General features: G+C 37.9%; 1 protein-coding gene across 1 annotated transcript in view; it reads left to right on the top strand.

Moving 5' to 3' along the window:
- The window catches only part of ZNHIT6 (zinc finger HIT-type containing 6), an 84704-nt gene that overhangs the window by 1763 nt on the left and 61811 nt on the right, over window positions 1–21130 (top strand). Inside the window, exons 2-4 of the mRNA XM_060232150.1 lie at window positions 9164–9229; window positions 9319–9425; window positions 9828–9913. Of these exons, the coding sequence (XP_060088133.1) occupies window positions 9164–9229; window positions 9319–9425; window positions 9828–9913 (259 nt within the window). The remainder of the gene's footprint in view (window positions 1–9163; window positions 9230–9318; window positions 9426–9827; window positions 9914–21130) is intronic.

The raw sequence follows: 21130 nt of genomic DNA, 5'->3' as shown, positions 1-21130 counted from the left end.
ATTATCTCCATTTTTATAGAAAGGTGGAGCAATCAGTGAAAACAAAATATTTTCTCATAATTTATATCTATAGACCTTTTTTGGCTTTGAGGATTTAGAACACTTTTGGAATTGGGGGTTGCAATGATTCCAAGTGCAAACTGTCTTTGCAACCTGAATTGTTGAGTATATAGTTAGGAGTGTTTTTACTCTGTCAAAGCTTCCCTCATGCCAACAGCCACATGGAAAAACTCAAATTGAACCACACTGCACTTTTGGAAACGGGGTCATTCCATACCCATTGCAAGACAAGCCACTACACATTTGTTTGAAGGCATCCTGTGAACCTTACATTTTCTAGACTTGAGGGAGCCATGAAGCCTGGAACTTAAATGACCCCTGGTGACCTGTTTTCTGAGCTAATTGTTTACATTTTGCCCTTCAAATTTTGCAAATCTCAGACTGATCTTCTCAACGTCACAAATCTGGGTGTGGGGTAAGTACTCTAGATGACCCCAGCCACCTGTCCACTGAGTTGATTGGTTATCTTTGTCCTTCAGATTTTCCAAACCTCTGATTTGATCATCTCAACTTTACAGGAGGAAGTTAGTCTAGATGACCCATAGCCAGCTGTTCACCTTCAAATTTCCCAAACCTCTGAGTCACCTTCTCAACTTTATATATTTCGAGTGGGTGGAAGGTTACATTGATTGCTTTCTTTAAAATAAGTAGTTTTATAGATTCCCAACTGTGTCTTCTGCTTTAAAAATGATGGGTAACACCCAATAAGTCTCCCTGTGATTAATATTAAAAATATCAAATATAGAAAAAGTGTTTATGAAATACAAATGAATGTAAATCCTACAAAACAATCAAAACATTTTCCATGATATTCTTTACAACCATATCAGTCTCTTCATACACTACTATGTAATTGTTTCCAGTGTTTAGCACAGGTCCATATAAGCAGCATAGTAGATGGCTTTCAAAAATAATAATCTATATCCAATGGATTACCAATCCTTTGTATCCATTTCAGATTAAATCCTCCTTCCAGGGATCAATTTCAACAAAGCTGTCCAATTATTCTGTAAATGCATATATATTCTTAGTTGTATGTAATAAACAATCTAAATTGTCAACAAGGGATATGTAACACTTTCATGCAAACATGTTTCAACTGAGCACTGCTGTCATTATTTGCTTCTAGTTAGCAGTAGTTGCTGAATTCCTTCAGGTTTGTTGAGTGTTTGGGGTAGACTTGTTTCAAGTTACCTCTTTTCCTCCATGGTTCCTTAAAAATGGTGGGGGTTTTGATGTTTTCAACAAGGGGTATTTTTTACCCCAATTCCAAATTTGTCTCTCCTTTGCCCTGCAATTCTAAAGAAGGTTATCCTTGAGGCCTGATTTTTTTCTTAGTAGCTAATGCCATGACTAAGAGAACTATCAGGTTTCCACTGCTTTTTGCAGTAATGTAGGGTCACTTTGCTGAAGTAGCATGACTTTTTTTTTTACCCTGGGAGGGTTAAAATTATCTATATAAAACCTCACCATATATTCCGAATAGATCTAACAATTGAAAGATTAGAATCTGAGTAAATTATGCACTGGCTGTTAGCCCATATTTTAATTGCAGAATATGGAAACTTTGCCACAGAAACAGTAGCTCTTTGGTCATTCTCTACCAATATATGATTTTGAGAGTTTTCTACTCAAAGACCATTTTCTTACCAGAAAATAGAGGTTCCAGTAAATCCAAGCATGTTTGTACATAGAATCTGTAGTGGAAAAACACATGTACCAATGTCTCAATGAGGTTAACAGACAAAGGATAAAATTTACAGTTAGAGGGAATATTTTTGCATCTTCCTGACAGGAGTGCAAATGGTGTGATGCGGGATTGTTGGAGCTATGTTAAGAATAGGGGAGAGCACACACTGTAAGTTTTGACCAATGTTTTAGTGCTTTTCCTCTTGCTTCTTCAGGTGCAGAACAATTGATTAATTATATAATCGGGACTGGATTAAAACAAGCTGAGGCCCTAAATTGGCAAATTACCAAAAATTGATAATTGAGTAATTACTTCATATTTAGAGGCCCTTCACAGTTTTGGAATTTAAACTGTAATTTGCTTAGTTTATGCATGAATCCAGCTTTCAGTATAATATTTGATTCATTTAAAATGTGGTTCTGGAGGAGACTTTTATGGATACCATAGACTGCCAAAGAGACATATAACAGAGCTCTAGATGAACTGGCTTTCAGTGCAGCTTTCATTTTGCTTTCTAACCTTACAGGTTCATCTTCAAAAGATGATTCTTGGAAGGAATCTATCATCCTTTCATCTCTTTTGTAAAGTTCTTCAGTGTATTGTGATTGTAAGCTGCTCTGAGACTCCTTTGTGTAGAGAAAAATGGGGTATAAAAACCAACTCTTATTTGTTTCTATTGGAACACTGCATTTAGTCTTCTGTTTCTGTCTCCTTTTGCTTACCTTTAGCCATTTTAGTTATCCATCAAGGCTTTTTATTTCTTTTGACTACAGGAATAATCTGTGCACATTCTTCTTTGATAATATCTCTGGGTTCAACCCATAGGCCTTGGAGCTCACATTCACTTGAATTTAGTAATGCAAATATGTTCTTTATATGGTCCGTAAACTCTTCATGAATGTTGTTTAGATTGTATTTTGGTAGTATGAATGTTAGATTGCATATATAAGATCAAAATTGGTTAGCTGAGTTTGCTATAATAATATAACAAAAATCACAGAGTTTTTGTAAAATAATACCAATTCCAGTGTTCAAATGCAATATGAGAGCCATCAGGATATACAGAACTCTAAGATAAATAGTATATATCAGGGTTTTGTTTTATTTTAAAGATAATTCTGAGTGCGGGTAGGTTGCTCTTTATTAGTTTAATTTTAAACCTGAGAGATAGCTCTGAGGAGTGTTTTAAAGTTCACTGATGTGGTTGATTTAGTGAGAAACTGTATCAGTGATTATTTTAATACCCTGCTTTTCTTCTCAGTGGGGACTAGGATACCAGATGTCCTTTGTGTGTGTGTGTGTCCTTCCTTTTGGGGGGCTCTTCTAAAAATGGTTAAAATGAGCTCTTTTGAGGTTGAAAGATTAGGAATATTCCAAGTTATTAGCTATATCACAGCTTTCATAAATAGATTAGATTTGTCATTGTGACCACTTGTTTGAAGTAGTCAGGAAATATGTCCTTTTTTTGTTTTTCAAAATATGGTGACCCCAGTGGGGACCCAAAGCAGCTAACCATGCTATTGCCTCCCCAACACACACTTTAGCCTCAGTTCAGACATTATTATGACCCACAGGGCTTTCAGAAGCTGAGTAAAACCAATAAAACACTAATTTAACCCTCCCATGGAATCAGGGTATTTTTGACCCTGGAGTCATGGGGGAAAGATTGGTTTGCCCATTTAAAGCTTTCTACAGGGACCAACTTCGTGTTATGCCTTCTCAGTAAACTGCAGTACCCTGAAGTCCTTCTCTTCCCTCCCCATTACCTTTCTTTTTTAATTTTGAGTTTCATCAGAAGGGAAAATTGGGTCAGTCTGGCCCCAATAGACTTGGCTTGAAAATGAAAGCAGTATGCATAATCATAATTTGGGGTGCTATTATTTTAGCACTGTTCCCATGTTTATATAGATGGACCAACACCTATTATCTCCATTTTTATAGAAAGGTGGAGCAATCAGTGAAAACAAAATATTTTCTCATAATTTATATCTATAGACCTTTTTTGGCTTTGAGGATTTAGAACACTTTTGGAATTGGGGGTTGCAATGATTCCAAGTGCAAACTGTCTTTGCAACCTGAATTGTTGAGTATATAGTTAGGAGTGTTTTTACTCTGTCAAAGCTTCCCTCATGCCAACAGCCACATGGAAAAACTCAAATTGAACCACACTGCACTTTTGGAAACGGGGTCATTCCATACCCATTGCAAGACAAGCCACTACACATTTGTTTGAAGGCATCCTGTGAACCTTACATTTTCTAGACTTGAGGGAGCCATGAAGCCTGGAACTTAAATGACCCCTGGTGACCTGTTTTCTGAGCTAATTGTTTACATTTTGCCCTTCAAATTTTGCAAATCTCAGACTGATCTTCTCAACGTCACAAATCTGGGTGTGGGGTAAGTACTCTAGATGACCCCAGCCACCTGTCCACTGAGTTGATTGGTTATCTTTGTCCTTCAGATTTTCCAAACCTCTGATTTGATCATCTCAACTTTACAGGAGGAAGTTAGTCTAGATGACCCATAGCCAGCTGTTCACCTTCAAATTTCCCAAACCTCTGAGTCACCTTCTCAACTTTATATATTTCGAGTGGGTGGAAGGTTACATTGATTGCTTTCTTTAAAATAAGTAGTTTTATAGATTCCCAACTGTGTCTTCTGCTTTAAAAATGATGGGTAACACCCAATAAGTCTCCCTGTGATTAATATTAAAAATATCAAATATAGAAAAAGTGTTTATGAAATACAAATGAATGTAAATCCTACAAAACAATCAAAACATTTTCCATGATATTCTTTACAACCATATCAGTCTCTTCATACACTACTATGTAATTGTTTCCAGTGTTTAGCACAGGTCCATATAAGCAGCATAGTAGATGGCTTTCAAAAATAATAATCTATATCCAATGGATTACCAATCCTTTGTATCCATTTCAGATTAAATCCTCCTTCCAGGGATCAATTTCAACAAAGCTGTCCAATTATTCTGTAAATGCATATATATTCTTAGTTGTATGTAATAAACAATCTAAATTGTCAACAAGGGATATGTAACACTTTCATGCAAACATGTTTCAACTGAGCACTGCTGTCATTATTTGCTTCTAGTTAGCAGTAGTTGCTGAATTCCTTCAGGTTTGTTGAGTGTTTGGGGTAGACTTGTTTCAAGTTACCTCTTTTCCTCCATGGTTCCTTAAAAATGGTGGGGGTTTTGATGTTTTCAACAAGGGGTATTTTTTACCCCAATTCCAAATTTGTCTCTCCTTTGCCCTGCAATTCTAAAGAAGGTTATCCTTGAGGCCTGATTTTTTTCTTAGTAGCTAATGCCATGACTAAGAGAACTATCAGGTTTCCACTGCTTTTTGCAGTAATGTAGGGTCACTTTGCTGAAGTAGCATGACTTTTTTTTTTACCCTGGGAGGGTTAAAATTATCTATATAAAACCTCACCATATATTCCGAATAGATCTAACAATTGAAAGATTAGAATCTGAGTAAATTATGCACTGGCTGTTAGCCCATATTTTAATTGCAGAATATGGAAACTTTGCCACAGAAACAGTAGCTCTTTGGTCATTCTCTACCAATATATGATTTTGAGAGTTTTCTACTCAAAGACCATTTTCTTACCAGAAAATAGAGGTTCCAGTAAATCCAAGCATGTTTGTACATAGAATCTGTAGTGGAAAAACACATGTACCAATGTCTCAATGAGGTTAACAGACAAAGGATAAAATTTACAGTTAGAGGGAATATTTTTGCATCTTCCTGACAGGAGTGCAAATGGTGTGATGCGGGATTGTTGGAGCTATGTTAAGAATAGGGGAGAGCACACACTGTAAGTTTTGACCAATGTTTTAGTGCTTTTCCTCTTGCTTCTTCAGGTGCAGAACAATTGATTAATTATATAATCGGGACTGGATTAAAACAAGCTGAGGCCCTAAATTGGCAAATTACCAAAAATTGATAATTGAGTAATTACTTCATATTTAGAGGCCCTTCACAGTTTTGGAATTTAAACTGTAATTTGCTTAGTTTATGCATGAATCCAGCTTTCAGTATAATATTTGATTCATTTAAAATGTGGTTCTGGAGGAGACTTTTATGGATACCATAGACTGCCAAAGAGACATATAACAGAGCTCTAGATGAACTGGCTTTCAGTGCAGCTTTCATTTTGCTTTCTAACCTTACAGGTTCATCTTCAAAAGATGATTCTTGGAAGGAATCTATCATCCTTTCATCTCTTTTGTAAAGTTCTTCAGTGTATTGTGATTGTAAGCTGCTCTGAGACTCCTTTGTGTAGAGAAAAATGGGGTATAAAAACCAACTCTTATTTGTTTCTATTGGAACACTGCATTTAGTCTTCTGTTTCTGTCTCCTTTTGCTTACCTTTAGCCATTTTAGTTATCCATCAAGGCTTTTTATTTCTTTTGACTACAGGAATAATCTGTGCACATTCTTCTTTGATAATATCTCTGGGTTCAACCCATAGGCCTTGGAGCTCACATTCACTTGAATTTAGTAATGCAAATATGTTCTTTATATGGTCCGTAAACTCTTCATGAATGTTGTTTAGATTGTATTTTGGTAGTATGAATGTTAGATTGCATATATAAGATCAAAATTGGTTAGCTGAGTTTGCTATAATAATATAACAAAAATCACAGAGTTTTTGTAAAATAATACCAATTCCAGTGTTCAAATGCAATATGAGAGCCATCAGGATATACAGAACTCTAAGATAAATAGTATATATCAGGGTTTTGTTTTATTTTAAAGATAATTCTGAGTGCGGGTAGGTTTCCCTCTGAATTCACCTTCAGTTTAAATTACTGTAACACATTCTCTGTGGGGCTACATTTGAAGGCAATGTGGAAACTTCATGTGGTTAAAGTGTGACTGACAGTGCTGGTAAGTGGCTAATCACAGGTCATGCAATTGAACAATTTCATTGGCTTTCTCTTTAGTGCCAGTCATTTCAAAGGGGTTGTTCTTACCTTTTAAGCCAAAATTCTTGGGACCACAGAATCATAAGTACCACCTTCTTTCATATGAGCCTGAGTTTTAAGATCTTTACCAGAGGTCCTGCTCTGTGTGATCAGCTTCCCAAAGTGATGTGGGTGACAATGAATTCAGTAGATTTTTTCATCTGTATAGTGCTGTTCCCCAGCTCCTCACCTGGTGCCAGATTTTTGTACAGGCCTTCCTTCATATGTATGATAAACTAATGTTTCCCAGTTACATTTAGATAGTGAATGATAATTCTTACCTATATCAGCATTTCATAGATACTGTGAGTTAGCTCATCTATTCTTGTGATCATTTTGTTTGCCCTTATTTTTAGCAGTAGAAGGCACACTAGAATATATCATGATCTGTGGACAGTGATGACCAAGTTTTGTTATATTGTTTTCTGTGATGATTTAGCTAGCACACAGTTGTTGAAGGCACAGAAATTCTGTCAGGGGGAAAAGTTGCAACTTTAAATCAAAGACTCCTATTTATTTGCTCTTTGTCTGCAAGGAAATCTCTTTACTATGTCAAGCTGCATCCTGGGTCACTTTGACCTTTGCCTCAAACTGCAGTTATAAAAATGGAAATATTGTATAACATTTGGTAGTCTTGAAAGTGGAAAATGTTTTGCAATTAAGCCTGAAATTGAGATGACATTATGTAAACGAGGTCATCCTGCTCTGTAGGGGATAACAAGAGGCACATGGGTGATCATGCATATTTTCTTTCCAAAGGATTTATTTGAGAGCTCAACACGCATGCTCCATTAAGGCATGTTTCTCTAAAATTGTAACTCTTCCATTAATTTTCTGACTTCTTGCTGTTGTTGTATAATGGGATCAGCATTCAAAGGACTGGAAGATCACACTCATACATGAGATGTATTCCTGTCCATTTTCTCATGCCGCTGTAAAGTATAGAATCCAGCTTAAACTCCTCTTTGCCAGTGCCATTTCAGGGGCAGGGATGCTTAAGAAATCTGTATCTTAGCAGTGGAAGAAAATTAACAGTTCAGTGGGTACCATTTCCTAATTATAAAGGAGGAGTTTCCTTGGAGGCATTTGGAAACACTAATGGGAATTAAGTTATTTAATAATATTTGAGTGCAGCAGGAACTTAAACACAACAGACAGTACCACTAACTGAAGCAGGGGGCAATTTTTGCTGCTGCCCCCCCCCCCCCCATGGATCTCTTCCTCCCATGATGTTCATGGAGGTCCCCCTTCACCCAAGAGCAGCATTTCATTTCTAGGTGGAATGCAGTAGGGTTTACTTATACTAGAGTGGATTCCATTCCCCTTGCAACTAGAGAACAAGTGTATAATGGCATGACAATATAATTGGATTAATTCTTATATGCTAAATTAACATTATGGGCCAATCCAGATCTAAAAATCTTTTAGGAATCTTTTTTATGGAAGACTTGGACCGAATAGGGGAATTTTTACATTGGATTAAGTGATAGATTATGATGATGTATTTTTGTCATTTTCTGAGCCAAGGCCTGGATGGCAATACTTAACAGTTGTCCTTACCACATGGCAATACTTAACAGAATGGCAATACTTAACAGTTGTCCTTACCACAGCTAAAAGACTCTTATTACACCACTGAAAAGATAAAAGCCAACCTCTGGTAAATCAGTGGATTTTGGGACCGTATAATTCTGTCAGTATTTGAGCACCATGACAAATAGGCAGCAATTGTGCATGGATTTATTTTTAGATATTTGGAAACCATTTATAGAAACCTATATGTAGATCCACTACCACTGATGTTATGCTTTTGTGTTTACTCTCTGTGTGTGCGTGTTTCCTCTTAAAATCTTATTTAGTTGATGGATTTTAATTTTTTCCTTGTTCTTTTGTTTCTGGGTTTTTTTAAATAAAAAAATTAAAAGCAGCATTTCAAAGAATTTCAGTAGGTTGCAATGGGTGGGGGGGGGTCACAGAACTGTATATATAAGGAACAATCCCAGTTTTAGCTAAGAAATACATCCATTGTTTTTAAAAACATTTTATCAAAACAAAAAAAAAGTAAAGGTAGTCCCCTGTGCAAGCACCAGTCATTTCTGACTCCGGGGTGACTTTGCTTTCGCAATGTTTTCACGGCAGACTTTTTATGGGGTGGTTTGTCATTGCTTTCTCCAGTCATCTACGCTTTCCCCCCAGCAAGCTGGGTACTCATTTTACCGACCTTGAAAGGATGGAAGGCTGAGTTAACCTGAGCCAGCTACCTGAAGCCAGCTTCCGCCGGAATCGAACTCAGGTTGTGAGCAGAGTTCAGACTGCAGTACTGCAGCTTAACCACTCTGTGCCACATAGCTCTTATACTAACCCTTTAATATACCCATGTTATTAAAGTGTAATTTTTCCCTGTAATTTTTATATTTAAGGTGTGAAATATGTAACACAGAAGAAGCAAAGTATCGGTGTCCTCGCTGTATGAAATACTCATGCAGGTACATAAAATTGACAGGCATATGTTCTTGTTTTCTTCCTTATGTGCTGCAAGTCCGGTAACGGTACATTTTCTCTCTTTGCCTTTCAGCTTGGTTTGTGTGAAGCAACATAAAACTACATACAACTGTAATGGAGTCAGAGAAAAAACGGCCTTTGTTTCCATAAACCAATTCAGTGACTTAAATCTTCTAAGTGGTAACAGTGTTTCTGAAAATTTCTTATCTGTTTGTAGACCAAGAGTGCTATCAAATAGATTGTTGGGGGTGAGGGCAGAGAGCCACATTTATGCCATGTTCTATCATTTCTGTGTTTATTTTAAACCTGAGTAGACAGAATATTAACACACTTGTTTCAAGAAATGCCATCATCGACAGTGCATGTTAGTCAGTATTTCAAGAAATGCTTAGCTTTAACAGACAGACAAAAAGAGGCAGAAGAATAGGGTATTTTTCTTCATCTATCTTGAAAATTCCTAGCCACATGCAACAGTTACAGGCATGCCTCCTTGCCAGTGACTGCATTATGTACATGTAATGCTGAATATATCATTCGTGCACTAATACTTTTTCTGAATTCATGTTTCCTTGCTAATTTCAGATTATCGGTTTCTGGAAGATGTGGGAAGAATGGCTGACCGTGCTGCTAGGGATGGTGCTTCGCATAGACGAAGAACAAATAAATTTGTAAGTTCTTATAATCATCTTGATCATACTGCAAAAGAGAAACTTTAAACGTGTGGTGTGCGTTTTGTTAAATGGAAGTTGGAAACAAAGGACATGGGAAAAGACAGAATTAGAGATTTATAAATTCAGCCACGTTTCAGATAACTTTCAAACAGAAATACATTGAAATGTGCTTCAAAATGCTCACTTCATCTGAAATATATTTCATAAGGTTGTCAAGCAAAATAACTTTAAGAAACTAGCTGTGTGACACATAGACATATGTATTAATCTACCTGTTGTTCAGATGAGCAAATGTTCATATTAAATTCCTAAAGGGGAAAAGCTGCTGTGAGAAGGGATGTGGGTGGGGAAATGGCTACTTCTCCACTCTGTCTGAGTTGTAGTTTTAAAGAAGCTTATGTGGTACTTCTAATATATGCGCTAGCACACTATACATAGTTAGCCCCTAATTTATCTGAGTGTTCAACATAGCCAGTCTTTTCTGCCTGCATTTTCATTTCCCATTCAATTGTAGATTATATGATGTGATTGTATCTTGCTATATTTTTATTGCTGGTTGCTATATCTATATATACTCTTGCTATCTTACTGCAATACATGGGCATTATTATTGATGAACTCATTGTGTAGGCTACATTTGATTTGGACCAGGTGATGCATGGTAATATAGGAAAGACAATATAACATTTTAAAAAACATTAAAAATAAACCTGGATTATCTACTTGAGACCAATCTAAAAGGAACACATTTTTTCAAACTTTTGAACTTTGTTCCTATTCCCTCGATTGGTATCCTTTGTTACCAATTGACTATTTTCAACCAGCTCTAAGCAGCTCTTCTCCATAGTTTCATTCGGTCAGACATTCTCTTTTTCCTCTCAGCTCCCTAGCTGCCAGCTCCCAACTGCTTTACTTCTCTCCTAACTGCTGTTTTCCAACTGTCTTTCCCCAACAGTTGGAAACACTGCCAGCTCTCACTGGTCAATTTTAGAATGAGATGTAACCTATCCTGTTCGTCACATCTCCCAAGTAGTAAAACTTTTTGATGATAGAGCATTATCTGGCAGTTCATTCTTATACCCCAGCTTTTCAGTGTAGATCACAGCAGAATGCTCTCCAAAGGGTGAGGATGTTCCCAAGTCCCTGCACTAATTATAATATAATTGCACTTAAAAGCTAGGGAGCCAGAAGGGGGCAAGTTAGAATGGAGTCTCTGGCAAGGATTGTAGGAACTGGGTTGTTTCTACTCCATACCAGCTCCAGTTTGGTGAATATCTGGGACCCAAGTAAGGGCTTTCCACCTCTCACCCATCCTTCCTTTCTGTCAAGAACTCCAGTGTCTAGCAACAGCTTGCGCCAACCAAAGTTTACAAAACTGCAAGTAAAAGAACTCATTTGGTTCGCAGTGACAATAGTACAGTAGATTTTGTGTTCATGTAAATCTTGCTAGCTGGAAAAGGTGGCATATAGAATCATAGAGTTGGAAGGGACCTCTAGAGTCATCTAATCGAACCCCCTGCACAATGCAGGAAACTCACAAACACTTCCCCCTAAATTCACAGGATCTTCATTGCTGTCAGATGGCCATCTAGCTTCTGTTTAAAAACCTCCAAGGAAGGAGAGCCCACCACCTCTTGAGAAAACCTGTTCCACTTAGGAATCGCTCTAATGGTCAGGAAGTTCTTCCTAATGTTGAGCCGGAAACTCTTTTGATTTAATTTCAACCCATTGGTTCTGGTCCTACCTTCCGGGGCCACAGAAAACAATTCCACACCATCCTCTAAATGACAGCCCTTCAAGTACTTGAAGATGGTGATCATATCACTTCTCAGCCGCCTCTTCTCCAGGCTAAACATCCCCAGTTCCTTCAACCTTTCCTCATAGGACTTGGTCTCCAGACCCCTCACCATCTTCGTTGCCCTCCTCTGGACCCATTCCAGCTTGTTTATATCCTTCTTAAAATGTGGTGCCCAAAACTGAACACAATACTCCAGGTGAGGTCTTACTAGAGCAGAGTAAAGCATCACGTGATCTGGTCACTATACTTCTGTTGATACAGCCCAAAATTGCATTTGCCTTTTTAGTCACCGCATCACACTGTTGACTCATGTTCAGCATATGATCCACTAAGACTCTAGATCCTTTTTGCACATACTACTGCTAAGACAAGTCTCCCCCATCCTATAACCACGCAGAACTTTACATTTATCCCTGTTAAAATTCATTTTATTGATTTTAGCCCAGTTTTCCAGCCTGTCAAGGTCATCCTGTATCCTGTTTCTGTCGTCTTCTGTGTTTGCAACCCCTCCCAATTCAGTATCATCTGCAGATTTAATAAGCATTCCTTCCATTCCTTCATCCATATCATTTATAAAGATGTTGAACAATACATGTCCCAGGACAAATCCTTGAGGCATTCCACGTCACTCCTCTCCAAGAGGATGAGGAACCATTCACAAGCACTCTTTGGGTGCAATCTGTCAACCAGTTACAGATCCACCTAACGGTAGCAGGATCCAAACCACATTTTACCAACTTGTCAACAAGGATAGTATGTAGAACTTTATCAAAAGCCTTATTGAAATCAAGATAAACAATATCTAGAGCATTCCCCTGATCCAGCAAGGTAGTCACTTTCTCAAAAAAGGAGATCAGGTTAGTCTGACTTGATTCTCTGGCTCATTTGTGTGGGGAAGGGCTTCCTCCTTGCCTTCCATATATGCAAAAAGAGCTTGATTCTGCCTGTAGCTTTTACTCAAGTAGATACTTTCAGCCCATAGTTCTAAAATAGTCCATAGAACAGCCCATAGTTCTAAAATAATCTAATGATGTTATTGCTTTATCTCCTCCATGCAGTCTTAGATAGTTCTAGGTTTTTGAGATGACACACTAAGTGGGTAATGTTTTGTTAGTGCCATTATAAAGATACTAGGACTACTTGCCAAACCAGTCCCTACACTGTTTAAAAATATTTATTCTCCAGATGGGATTATGAAGAATGTAGGCAAAGAAAGTACAGCATTATCCTGTATTAAAAGGAATGAAAGCAAGAGGAGTGCATTCCTTAGGAGTGACTATCTAGTTTACTCATCTTATTCTGTTTGTTTCATGCACATCTTAAATTATCTGAATTGGATCGGGAAGCTACATTTTCATGGTTTTAAAGAAGTGCAGGAGCAATATAAATGGTAGTCTTACTTTACTCATGTAGAAGGAATGCACTATGTTTCCATCCTGTCAAAAGTTACTTTAAATAACTTCATTTGATAGCCTAACCATTAACTGGGACCTGTGGGTTGCTAGAGGATCAGTACACAAACCTTCTTGTGCTTCCATGCATGTTTTATGCTTGAAAGCAGTCACATTGCTGCTAATTTTTGCAAGTTGTATTGGAGTTGTTATAGAACAAAGAGATTGCAGGGAAGATTTTGGATATTACTTACTGTAGCTATGAATAGGTCTGAATACTATATACAGCAAGTTCTAGGGTCTTGCAGAATCAGTCTTTAAATTTTAGTGCTATGGAAGTGTGTCTTACTGTGCCTCCTAACACAGCCATTGATTTGTGAATAAATAGACACATGCACATATATATTTTAACATGTAATAGTCAAGCTTGTAAGCAACACAGGGGAAAGCCCATCCTAAAATTTTAAATGTTTTTGTTCCATCTGTCCATACAGTGGAGAACTGTCACTGAGCTTCAGTGACCAGAAGTTGTCTGCAGTTTTCTTGATTTGTGTGGAAATAGCAACAAGTATTATGATAAGGGAAGTAATAGTCAATGGTTCAAGAGACAGACTCAGCTGTTCAAATATCTGCTTTTCAAACCACTAGGATTTAATATATAAAACAATTATTTTAGAAATTGCTGAGTGGTATCTGCAGTACTGCAGTCCAAGCTCTGCTCACAACCTGAGTTTGTTCCTGGTGTAAGCTGGGTTCAGGTAGCTGGATCAAGGTTGGCTCAACTTTCCATCTTTCCAAGGTCAGTAAAATGATTACCCAGCTTGCTGGGGGTAAAGTGTAGATGACTGGGTAAGGCAATGGCAAACCACCCCGTAAAATACCTTCTGTACTCCCCCAAATTTCCAATGTTTCCATTGGAAAAGTTGAAAAAAGTCTTCAGAAAAAATCCCTCTCTCCTCCCTAAACGTTTCCTCCCCCCCCCCCCCCCGGGCAGTCACATCTCCAATTAAAACAATGTATTAACTACTAAATCATGGTACTTGTTGGTGATTGAATGCTCCCTTAAAACTTTCAACCTTTGCAGGGCTCAACCCTTGAATTCTAAGGAAGAAACTGGGGTTTATTTATTCTTTCCAGGTTCCAGGTGAAAACGCTGTATTTCCTAGTCAATAAACAACTAATGTATTAATTGAACTTTTGTTTTGAAAAGTCTTATAATTTGAAAATGAATAAATAAACCTGAAAATAAGTAAATAATAAATTATAACTCTAGATCGAATTAAACAAAATATTATTAAATAGATACAGAGAATGTTGACATCCCCATAGAAGTAAATGTATTTAAACATAAGTGACATTCTTATTCTACCTAAATCAATTTTAAGAAGAAAAGTTAAATGTCAGTGCTTCTAACCCTTTGTCAAAAAAGGGGAAACCAGATTTCATTGAATTCCAAACCTGAGGAGCTTCCGGTCTATGGCGGGGCGAGGCGGCAGCGTTGTGCGGTGAGCTCCGTGGAGACGCGCCGATCCTAGGCTTCAAGGGGGGCTTGTATGCCCGCACATACCTCCTGTTGTTGGAGGCAGTGCACTGAGGGGGCCGAGGGAAGCGCTGGAAGGGGTTTTCAAGCTCCCAAGGCACTACGCCCTTGTTTTCCTGTCCCGAAGCCTGAGAGGCGCCGTTAAGGCGACTTAGCTCCGACCGCCGGAATGAGGAGGGCTCTGTTGGAAGGCGGTTTTAGGAAATAAAGACGTTTTCCCAGCATGGTTTTGCTTTGCTGGCTGGTCTCACTTCGTCTCTGGGGAGGTAGACTCCCCTGGATCAAATCAAATCAACCCTGGTGGTAAAAGAGGAAGGCTCCAGCTCCAGTTCGTCTTTCCCTGCGGCAGACCCGAAATGGCGGCGGCGTGAGGGAGAAGAAGGAGCCAGAGGCGTCGGCGTCAGCGACGAAGGGACGGTAGAAACTCAAGTTGCGGCTTTTTTTTTTTTTTTTCTTTCTTTTTTGATGGGTGGGCGTCCCGACTGGGGGATTTCTTAATACCCAGTCCTCATTGTTTTGTCTTCATTGTTTGGACCTTAGTGTTACCCTTTCAAGCTAATCTCTTAGGGTTTAAAACAATAGAGTGAAACGGAGGACGAAGAGAGTCTTGGACTGAGGGAGAGACGGAGAGACGGAGAGGAAGGGTGCGACTTGGTGATTTGTTGACTTTATAAAATTTGACCTGGGACTTGCTGTAAGAACTCTGGAAGATACTGGATATTTGGAAAGAGGCTGAGTCACAGAGACTCTACACGGCCTTAATTGGTCCTGAAACGAACTTGGACTTTCAATATTTATCCCATCTCCTCTTCCCGTTTGATTATATATTTTTTTTTTCTCTGTCTGTTTCTCCACCAGTAGAACTTTGGTTGGGGGAGGGAGGAGAGAAGTGGGGAGGGAAGGGGAAGTGGGAGGTGATTTGATAATACCAGTTGTAGCTTTGTAGAGCTTTGTAGAACTGCCCAAAATGTCTCAGCAGGTCAAAGCCAAGTTCTCACCTGGTCAACCAAAATCAGTAGGGGCGTCAATCTCTCAGGATGCCCTTAAAGAGATGCAACAATTTTATCTTGAGACTCTGAAGCAGACCCAACTTGCTCTAAGTAGTCAGATAGAGAGTCTTGTTAACAAAATAGAAGCTTTAGATGATAAGTGCAAAGACACCAAGAAGGACATTGCTGAAGTGGTTAAAATTACAAAGTCAATAGAGGGGAAGTTCAAACAAACTGACCAAAGGATAGGAGAAATTGTAAACAAGCAAGAAGAGCAGGATATTAAAATGGCCAAATTGGAACAGGGCCAAGCAGATTACATACTCAGATTAGTTAATATCCCTGAGGATAAAGGTGAGAATTTAATGGAGATGGTAACAGAAGCGCTCACAAATGTTATAAGGAAAGACCAGGAGGAGATAGAAAGGGAAATTGATTATATAGTAAGAATGGGAACACAATATGCAAAAAAAAATGACCTTCCGAGGGAAGTCCATGTAAAGTTTGTGAGAAGGTGCATCAAAGAAAAAATTTGGAGAGAAACAAGGGAGGCTCCACTCATGATTAAAGGAACTAGGATCAAAGTGATGAGAGAGATCCCTTGGGTTATAAGGCACAGAAGGAAACCATACGCGAATTTAGCGGCAATGCTACAAAATAAAGGCATCATGTATAGATGGCTGTTCCCGGAGGGGTTGCTGTTTACATACATGGGAACAAGATATAAGATGGATTCTTATGAGAAGGCGCAAGACTTTTTAACAAATCAAACTAAAACATGGTTATGGAAAGGAGAGAGAAGCAAATCTAGGGAAGAACAGGACAAGACTAATCAAAGCCGCTTGGGGGAACCGGACGATCCGGCCTCCTCAAGCGAAAGAGAGGAGGGGGAAGTACAGGGGGAGGAACGGTTCCAGCGAGAAACTAGGGCACAGAGAAAAAAGAAAAACTTCCAAGGCGAATAAAAAGCCGATTTCCTTTTTTTTCTTTTCTTCCCTAAATAAGAATGAATAAGTTAAAATTTATCTCTCTGAATGTTAATGGCTTGAACTCCCCAAACAAAAGGAAACGTATATTTTTGCAATTAAAAAAAATAAATTCAGATATCATATGTTTGCAGGAGACACATTTGAAAAAGAAAGATGAATGGCTATTACGGAATGAAAAATTAGGCACGGCATTTATAACTTCTGAGGTACAAAAGAAAAAAAGAGGATTAGTTACTTATGTGAGAGGAAACCTTCAGGCTAGAATGGTTTTCCAATCGGAAGATGTAAGATTTCAGGGGATAGAAATCGTTAAAGAATCTTTGAAAATCTTATTAGTTAATATCTATGCACCTAACGACAAGCAGAATAAGTTTTATAAGGACCTATACAGGGAAATTAGAACTCAGGACTATGACAGGATATGTCTGGTGGGTGATTTTAACGCGGTATCATGCCCAAAGCTAGATAGAAGCTCTAGTAGTTCAAAGAAAAAGTCAAAAAGATCTGGAAGTAATACTCTACCGGAGGCTTTTTTCAGGCTGGTAGATGAATTTACCTTAGTAGATATCTGGCGAACTTTAAATCCAGACAAGAATGATTTTACTTTTTTTTCCGGTAGACACAATTCATGGTCCCGTATAGATATGATGTGGATCTCAGTAAATTTAACGAATTTAATTGAAGAAGTAGAAATCCTCCCTAACACAATTGCTGACCACAACCCTATCACCATGGCAATGAGAGATGTCAAAAGAAGTGCAGGGTGGAGAATGAATTCAAGATTGTTAGAGGATAAAGAATTCATTAATCATGCCAGAAAGGAGCTGAAGGCTTTTTTCCAATTAAACACTCAGGAAGATATATCTTACACAACCCTATGGGAAACGAGTAAAGCATATATGAGAGGTATAGCTATCAGTTTCAATGCTTTTAAGAGACGGGAGGAGAATAGATTACTAACAGATTTAACAGGAAAGATAAAGACAAAAGAAAGACAGCTAAAAGAGAAACCGACTCTGCAAGAAATTAAATCAGAAATAAAGATGTTGCAACATAAGGTCCATTTAATATTTTTGGCAGAGATGCAGAAGAAGGTTAGATACGCCAAACAACAGTTTTTCGAAAATGCTAATAAACCAGGGAGATGGTTAGCCTATAAAGTCAGAAAGGAGAGAGAGAGGAAAACAATAAACACCTTGAAGGATAAAGAGGGCAATCAAAAAATATCTCTAGAAGAGATGAAACGTGTAATCTGTGACTTCTATACTCAGCTATATAAAGGGAGTGAAATAGATGGTGATGTACAAGATAGGTATCTCAAACAAAAGGTAACACAAAGATTAACTAAGGATCAGAAAGAAATCCTGGGCTGTTCTCCTACGACATTAGAATTAGAAGAAGCCTGGGCTAAACTCAAGAAACATAAAGCGGCGGGACCGGATGGCCTCCCCGCGGAATACTATATAATGCTGAAAGAGACCCTGATAACGCACTTTAAACTACTTATTGACGAAGTCTGGAGAGTATGTAAGACTCCAGACTCTTGGAAAGGGGCTAATGTTGTCTTAATCCCAAAAACCACAACTGATTTAGACCAGATCAGAAATTACCGGCCGATCTCACTGTTAAACGTAGATTACAAAATTTATGCGTCGATCCTGGCCAACAGAGTGAAGAAGATTTTAAAAACACTAATACATGAGGATCAGGCAGGCTTTCTACCAAAGAGACATTTGAGAACTAATATAAGAATCGTATCGAATATTTTAGAATATTATGAGGCTCATAGGGAAAAGGAAATGTTATTGCTTTTCGTCGATGCCGAAAAAGCATTTGACAATCTCAACTGGGAGTTTATGTTTCGTCTATTTAAAATCATGGATTTTGATGAGCAGTTTACTAAAAACATCCAGGCTATCTATAAAGATCAAACGGCAAAGATAATAATAAACGGAAGTCTGACTGAGGAGATAATTATACATAAGGGAACGAGACAGGGCTGTCCGCTCTCACCGTTACTTTTTATTTTGTCCTTAGAGGTCTTAAACTCTTCCATAAGAGGTAACGATAAAATTTTAGGACTGAAGGTCAAAGGGGAGTCCTACAAAGTGCTATCATATGCAGACGATATGGCTTTGATTCTACAGAATAATAAGGTGACTATAGACGAAACGTTAAAAGAATTGGCGGATTATGGGTTTGTGGCCGGATTAAGAATAAACAAACAAAAATCTAAAATACTCACTAAAAATATTTCCCCACAAGGGATAAAGGAATTGGAGACAAAAACAGGGTTTAGAAATCAGCCAAAAGTCAGATATTTGGGGATAGAATTTACAGGTAGATGTAGTAATCTTTATGAAAATAACTGTGGACCACTGTTAAAGGAGATTGAGTCATTATTAAAAAAATGGGTAAATTTAAAGATTTCTTTTATGGGAAGAGTAGCACTCGTCAAGATGACTATTCTACCTAAAGTCATGTTTTTGTTTCAAACAATTAATTTTGTGATAAAGAAACCCTTTTTTGATAAGTTGGATCAACTAATCAAAAAATTCATTTGGCTTGGGAAAAAACCTAGAGTGAAATGGAAATTACTAAAAGACAGGAAAGAAAATGGTGGTCTAGGACTCCCGGATTGGGAATCATATCACACTGCTTGTGTTATGCTTTGGTTTAAAGAGTGGATCCTACTAGAGAACAATAGAATTTTAGCTCTTGAAGGCTTCAATCTTCATGCAGGGTGGCACGCGAACCTTTGGTATGTCACCAAGGGACAGAGTTATTTTAAGAACCACTTAATACGTAAAACTATTCTCGAGACTTGGTTAAAGGTAAAAAGAAAAGTCTATGTTAGAACCCCGAGATGGCTATCCCCCGAAGAAGCCTCGATTCTACCGCAATTATGGTGTTCTAATAGGAAAGTTAGATATTCAGATCTACTAGATGAAAAGGACAATCTTAGAACGAATGAGGATCTGGAATCTAGAGGGATAAAGTTTGATTGGTGGACGAGGAATCAAATTGTAGCAAAATACAACAGGGACAAATCTAAGGGTTTCACTAAAGATAACTTTGTCCTTGACAAGATCTTATTTAAAGAGGAGGATAAAGTAATTAAAAAAGTTTATAATTACTTGATGCAAATCAAGTTAGAAGACGAGTTGGTCAAAGAACCAATGATAAAGTGGTCGCAAAACCTGCAGAGGACTGTAGACTTAGAAGAATGGGACTCCTATTGGAGGTTAAATTATAAATATATTAAACCAATAAATCTTAGAGAAAATTTTTTTAAAATTTTCCATAGATGGTACATTACTCCTTTACAACTCTCAAAAATAGATAAATCGATCTCGCCAAAGTGTTGGAAATGCGGCTCGGCTATAGGTTCCTTTTTCCATATCTGGTGGAATTGTAAAGTCACAAATAAATATTGGATAATGATTTATGAGCTCTTAAGGGCAATATTACAAATTGACATCCAATTTAAACCAGAATTGATGTTATTATCTTTCGTTAGAAAAGTAATCCCCAAAGATGATATACATGTGACGATGTATATCCTAACCTCTGCTAGGACAATTTTTGCTAGATATTGGCGACAAGAGAAGTGTCCCAAAATGGAGGAGGTGATAGATAAGATTTTTAACGTAGCAGAAATGGATATACTTTCGAATATGTTGAAAGGGGACTCCGAATCAGAGGCCAGAATGAAATGGGAGAAATTTTACAGATGGTATGAAGGAATCAGGCATGAATCTGTGTTTGTAAATTAACCATTCATAAGTTCGCCCTTCTTTTTGCAAATTTTCTACAATATTGTTTTTCTTTATGAAAATTTAAATTTACCTACAAGGAGAATTTTGTGTGTTTGGTAAAATTGCCAACAATTGATACAAAACCACAGGTGACCCTTCTCAAGGACAATAAGTAATTAATTTGTACAGTAACTTTTTTTTTGCTACTTTTTTCTTGTGATGACAAACTCTGTAATTTACTGTATGACGTTTTCGGATTGAATAAATATTTAAAATCCAAAAAAAAAAAAAAAAAAAATTCCAAACCTGAGAGATGCTGGGGTTATACGATGTGGGTAGTTGATACAGTTGCTGTTACATCAGTGCATTACTTCACTCAGCTTTTTGATCTGTGACCTCTAGAGCCAATTTGGTGTAGTGGTTAAGTGTGCGAACTCTTATCTGGGAGAACTGGGTTTGATTCCCCACTCCTCCACTTGCACCTGCTGGAGTGGCCTGGGTCAGCCATAGCTCTTGTAGGAGTTGTCCTTGAAAGGACAGCTGCTGTAAGAGCTCCCTCAGCCCCACCTACCTCACAAGGTGCCTGTTGTGGGGTGGGGGGGGGAGGTAAAAGGAGATTGTGACCGCTCTGAAATTCAGAGTATAGGGTGGGATATAAATCCAATATCTTCATAATCTCTTCCTCTTCTTCATCATCTTCATCTTCAAGGCATGATGTGATGTTTCTCTGATAGACATGGTTTTCACAA

This window comes from Heteronotia binoei, chromosome 2 (genome assembly GCF_032191835.1).
Source record: "Heteronotia binoei isolate CCM8104 ecotype False Entrance Well chromosome 2, APGP_CSIRO_Hbin_v1, whole genome shotgun sequence".
NCBI lineage: Eukaryota > Metazoa > Chordata > Lepidosauria > Squamata > Gekkonidae > Heteronotia > Heteronotia binoei.
This window is presented reverse-complemented; position numbering and strand designations above follow the sequence as displayed.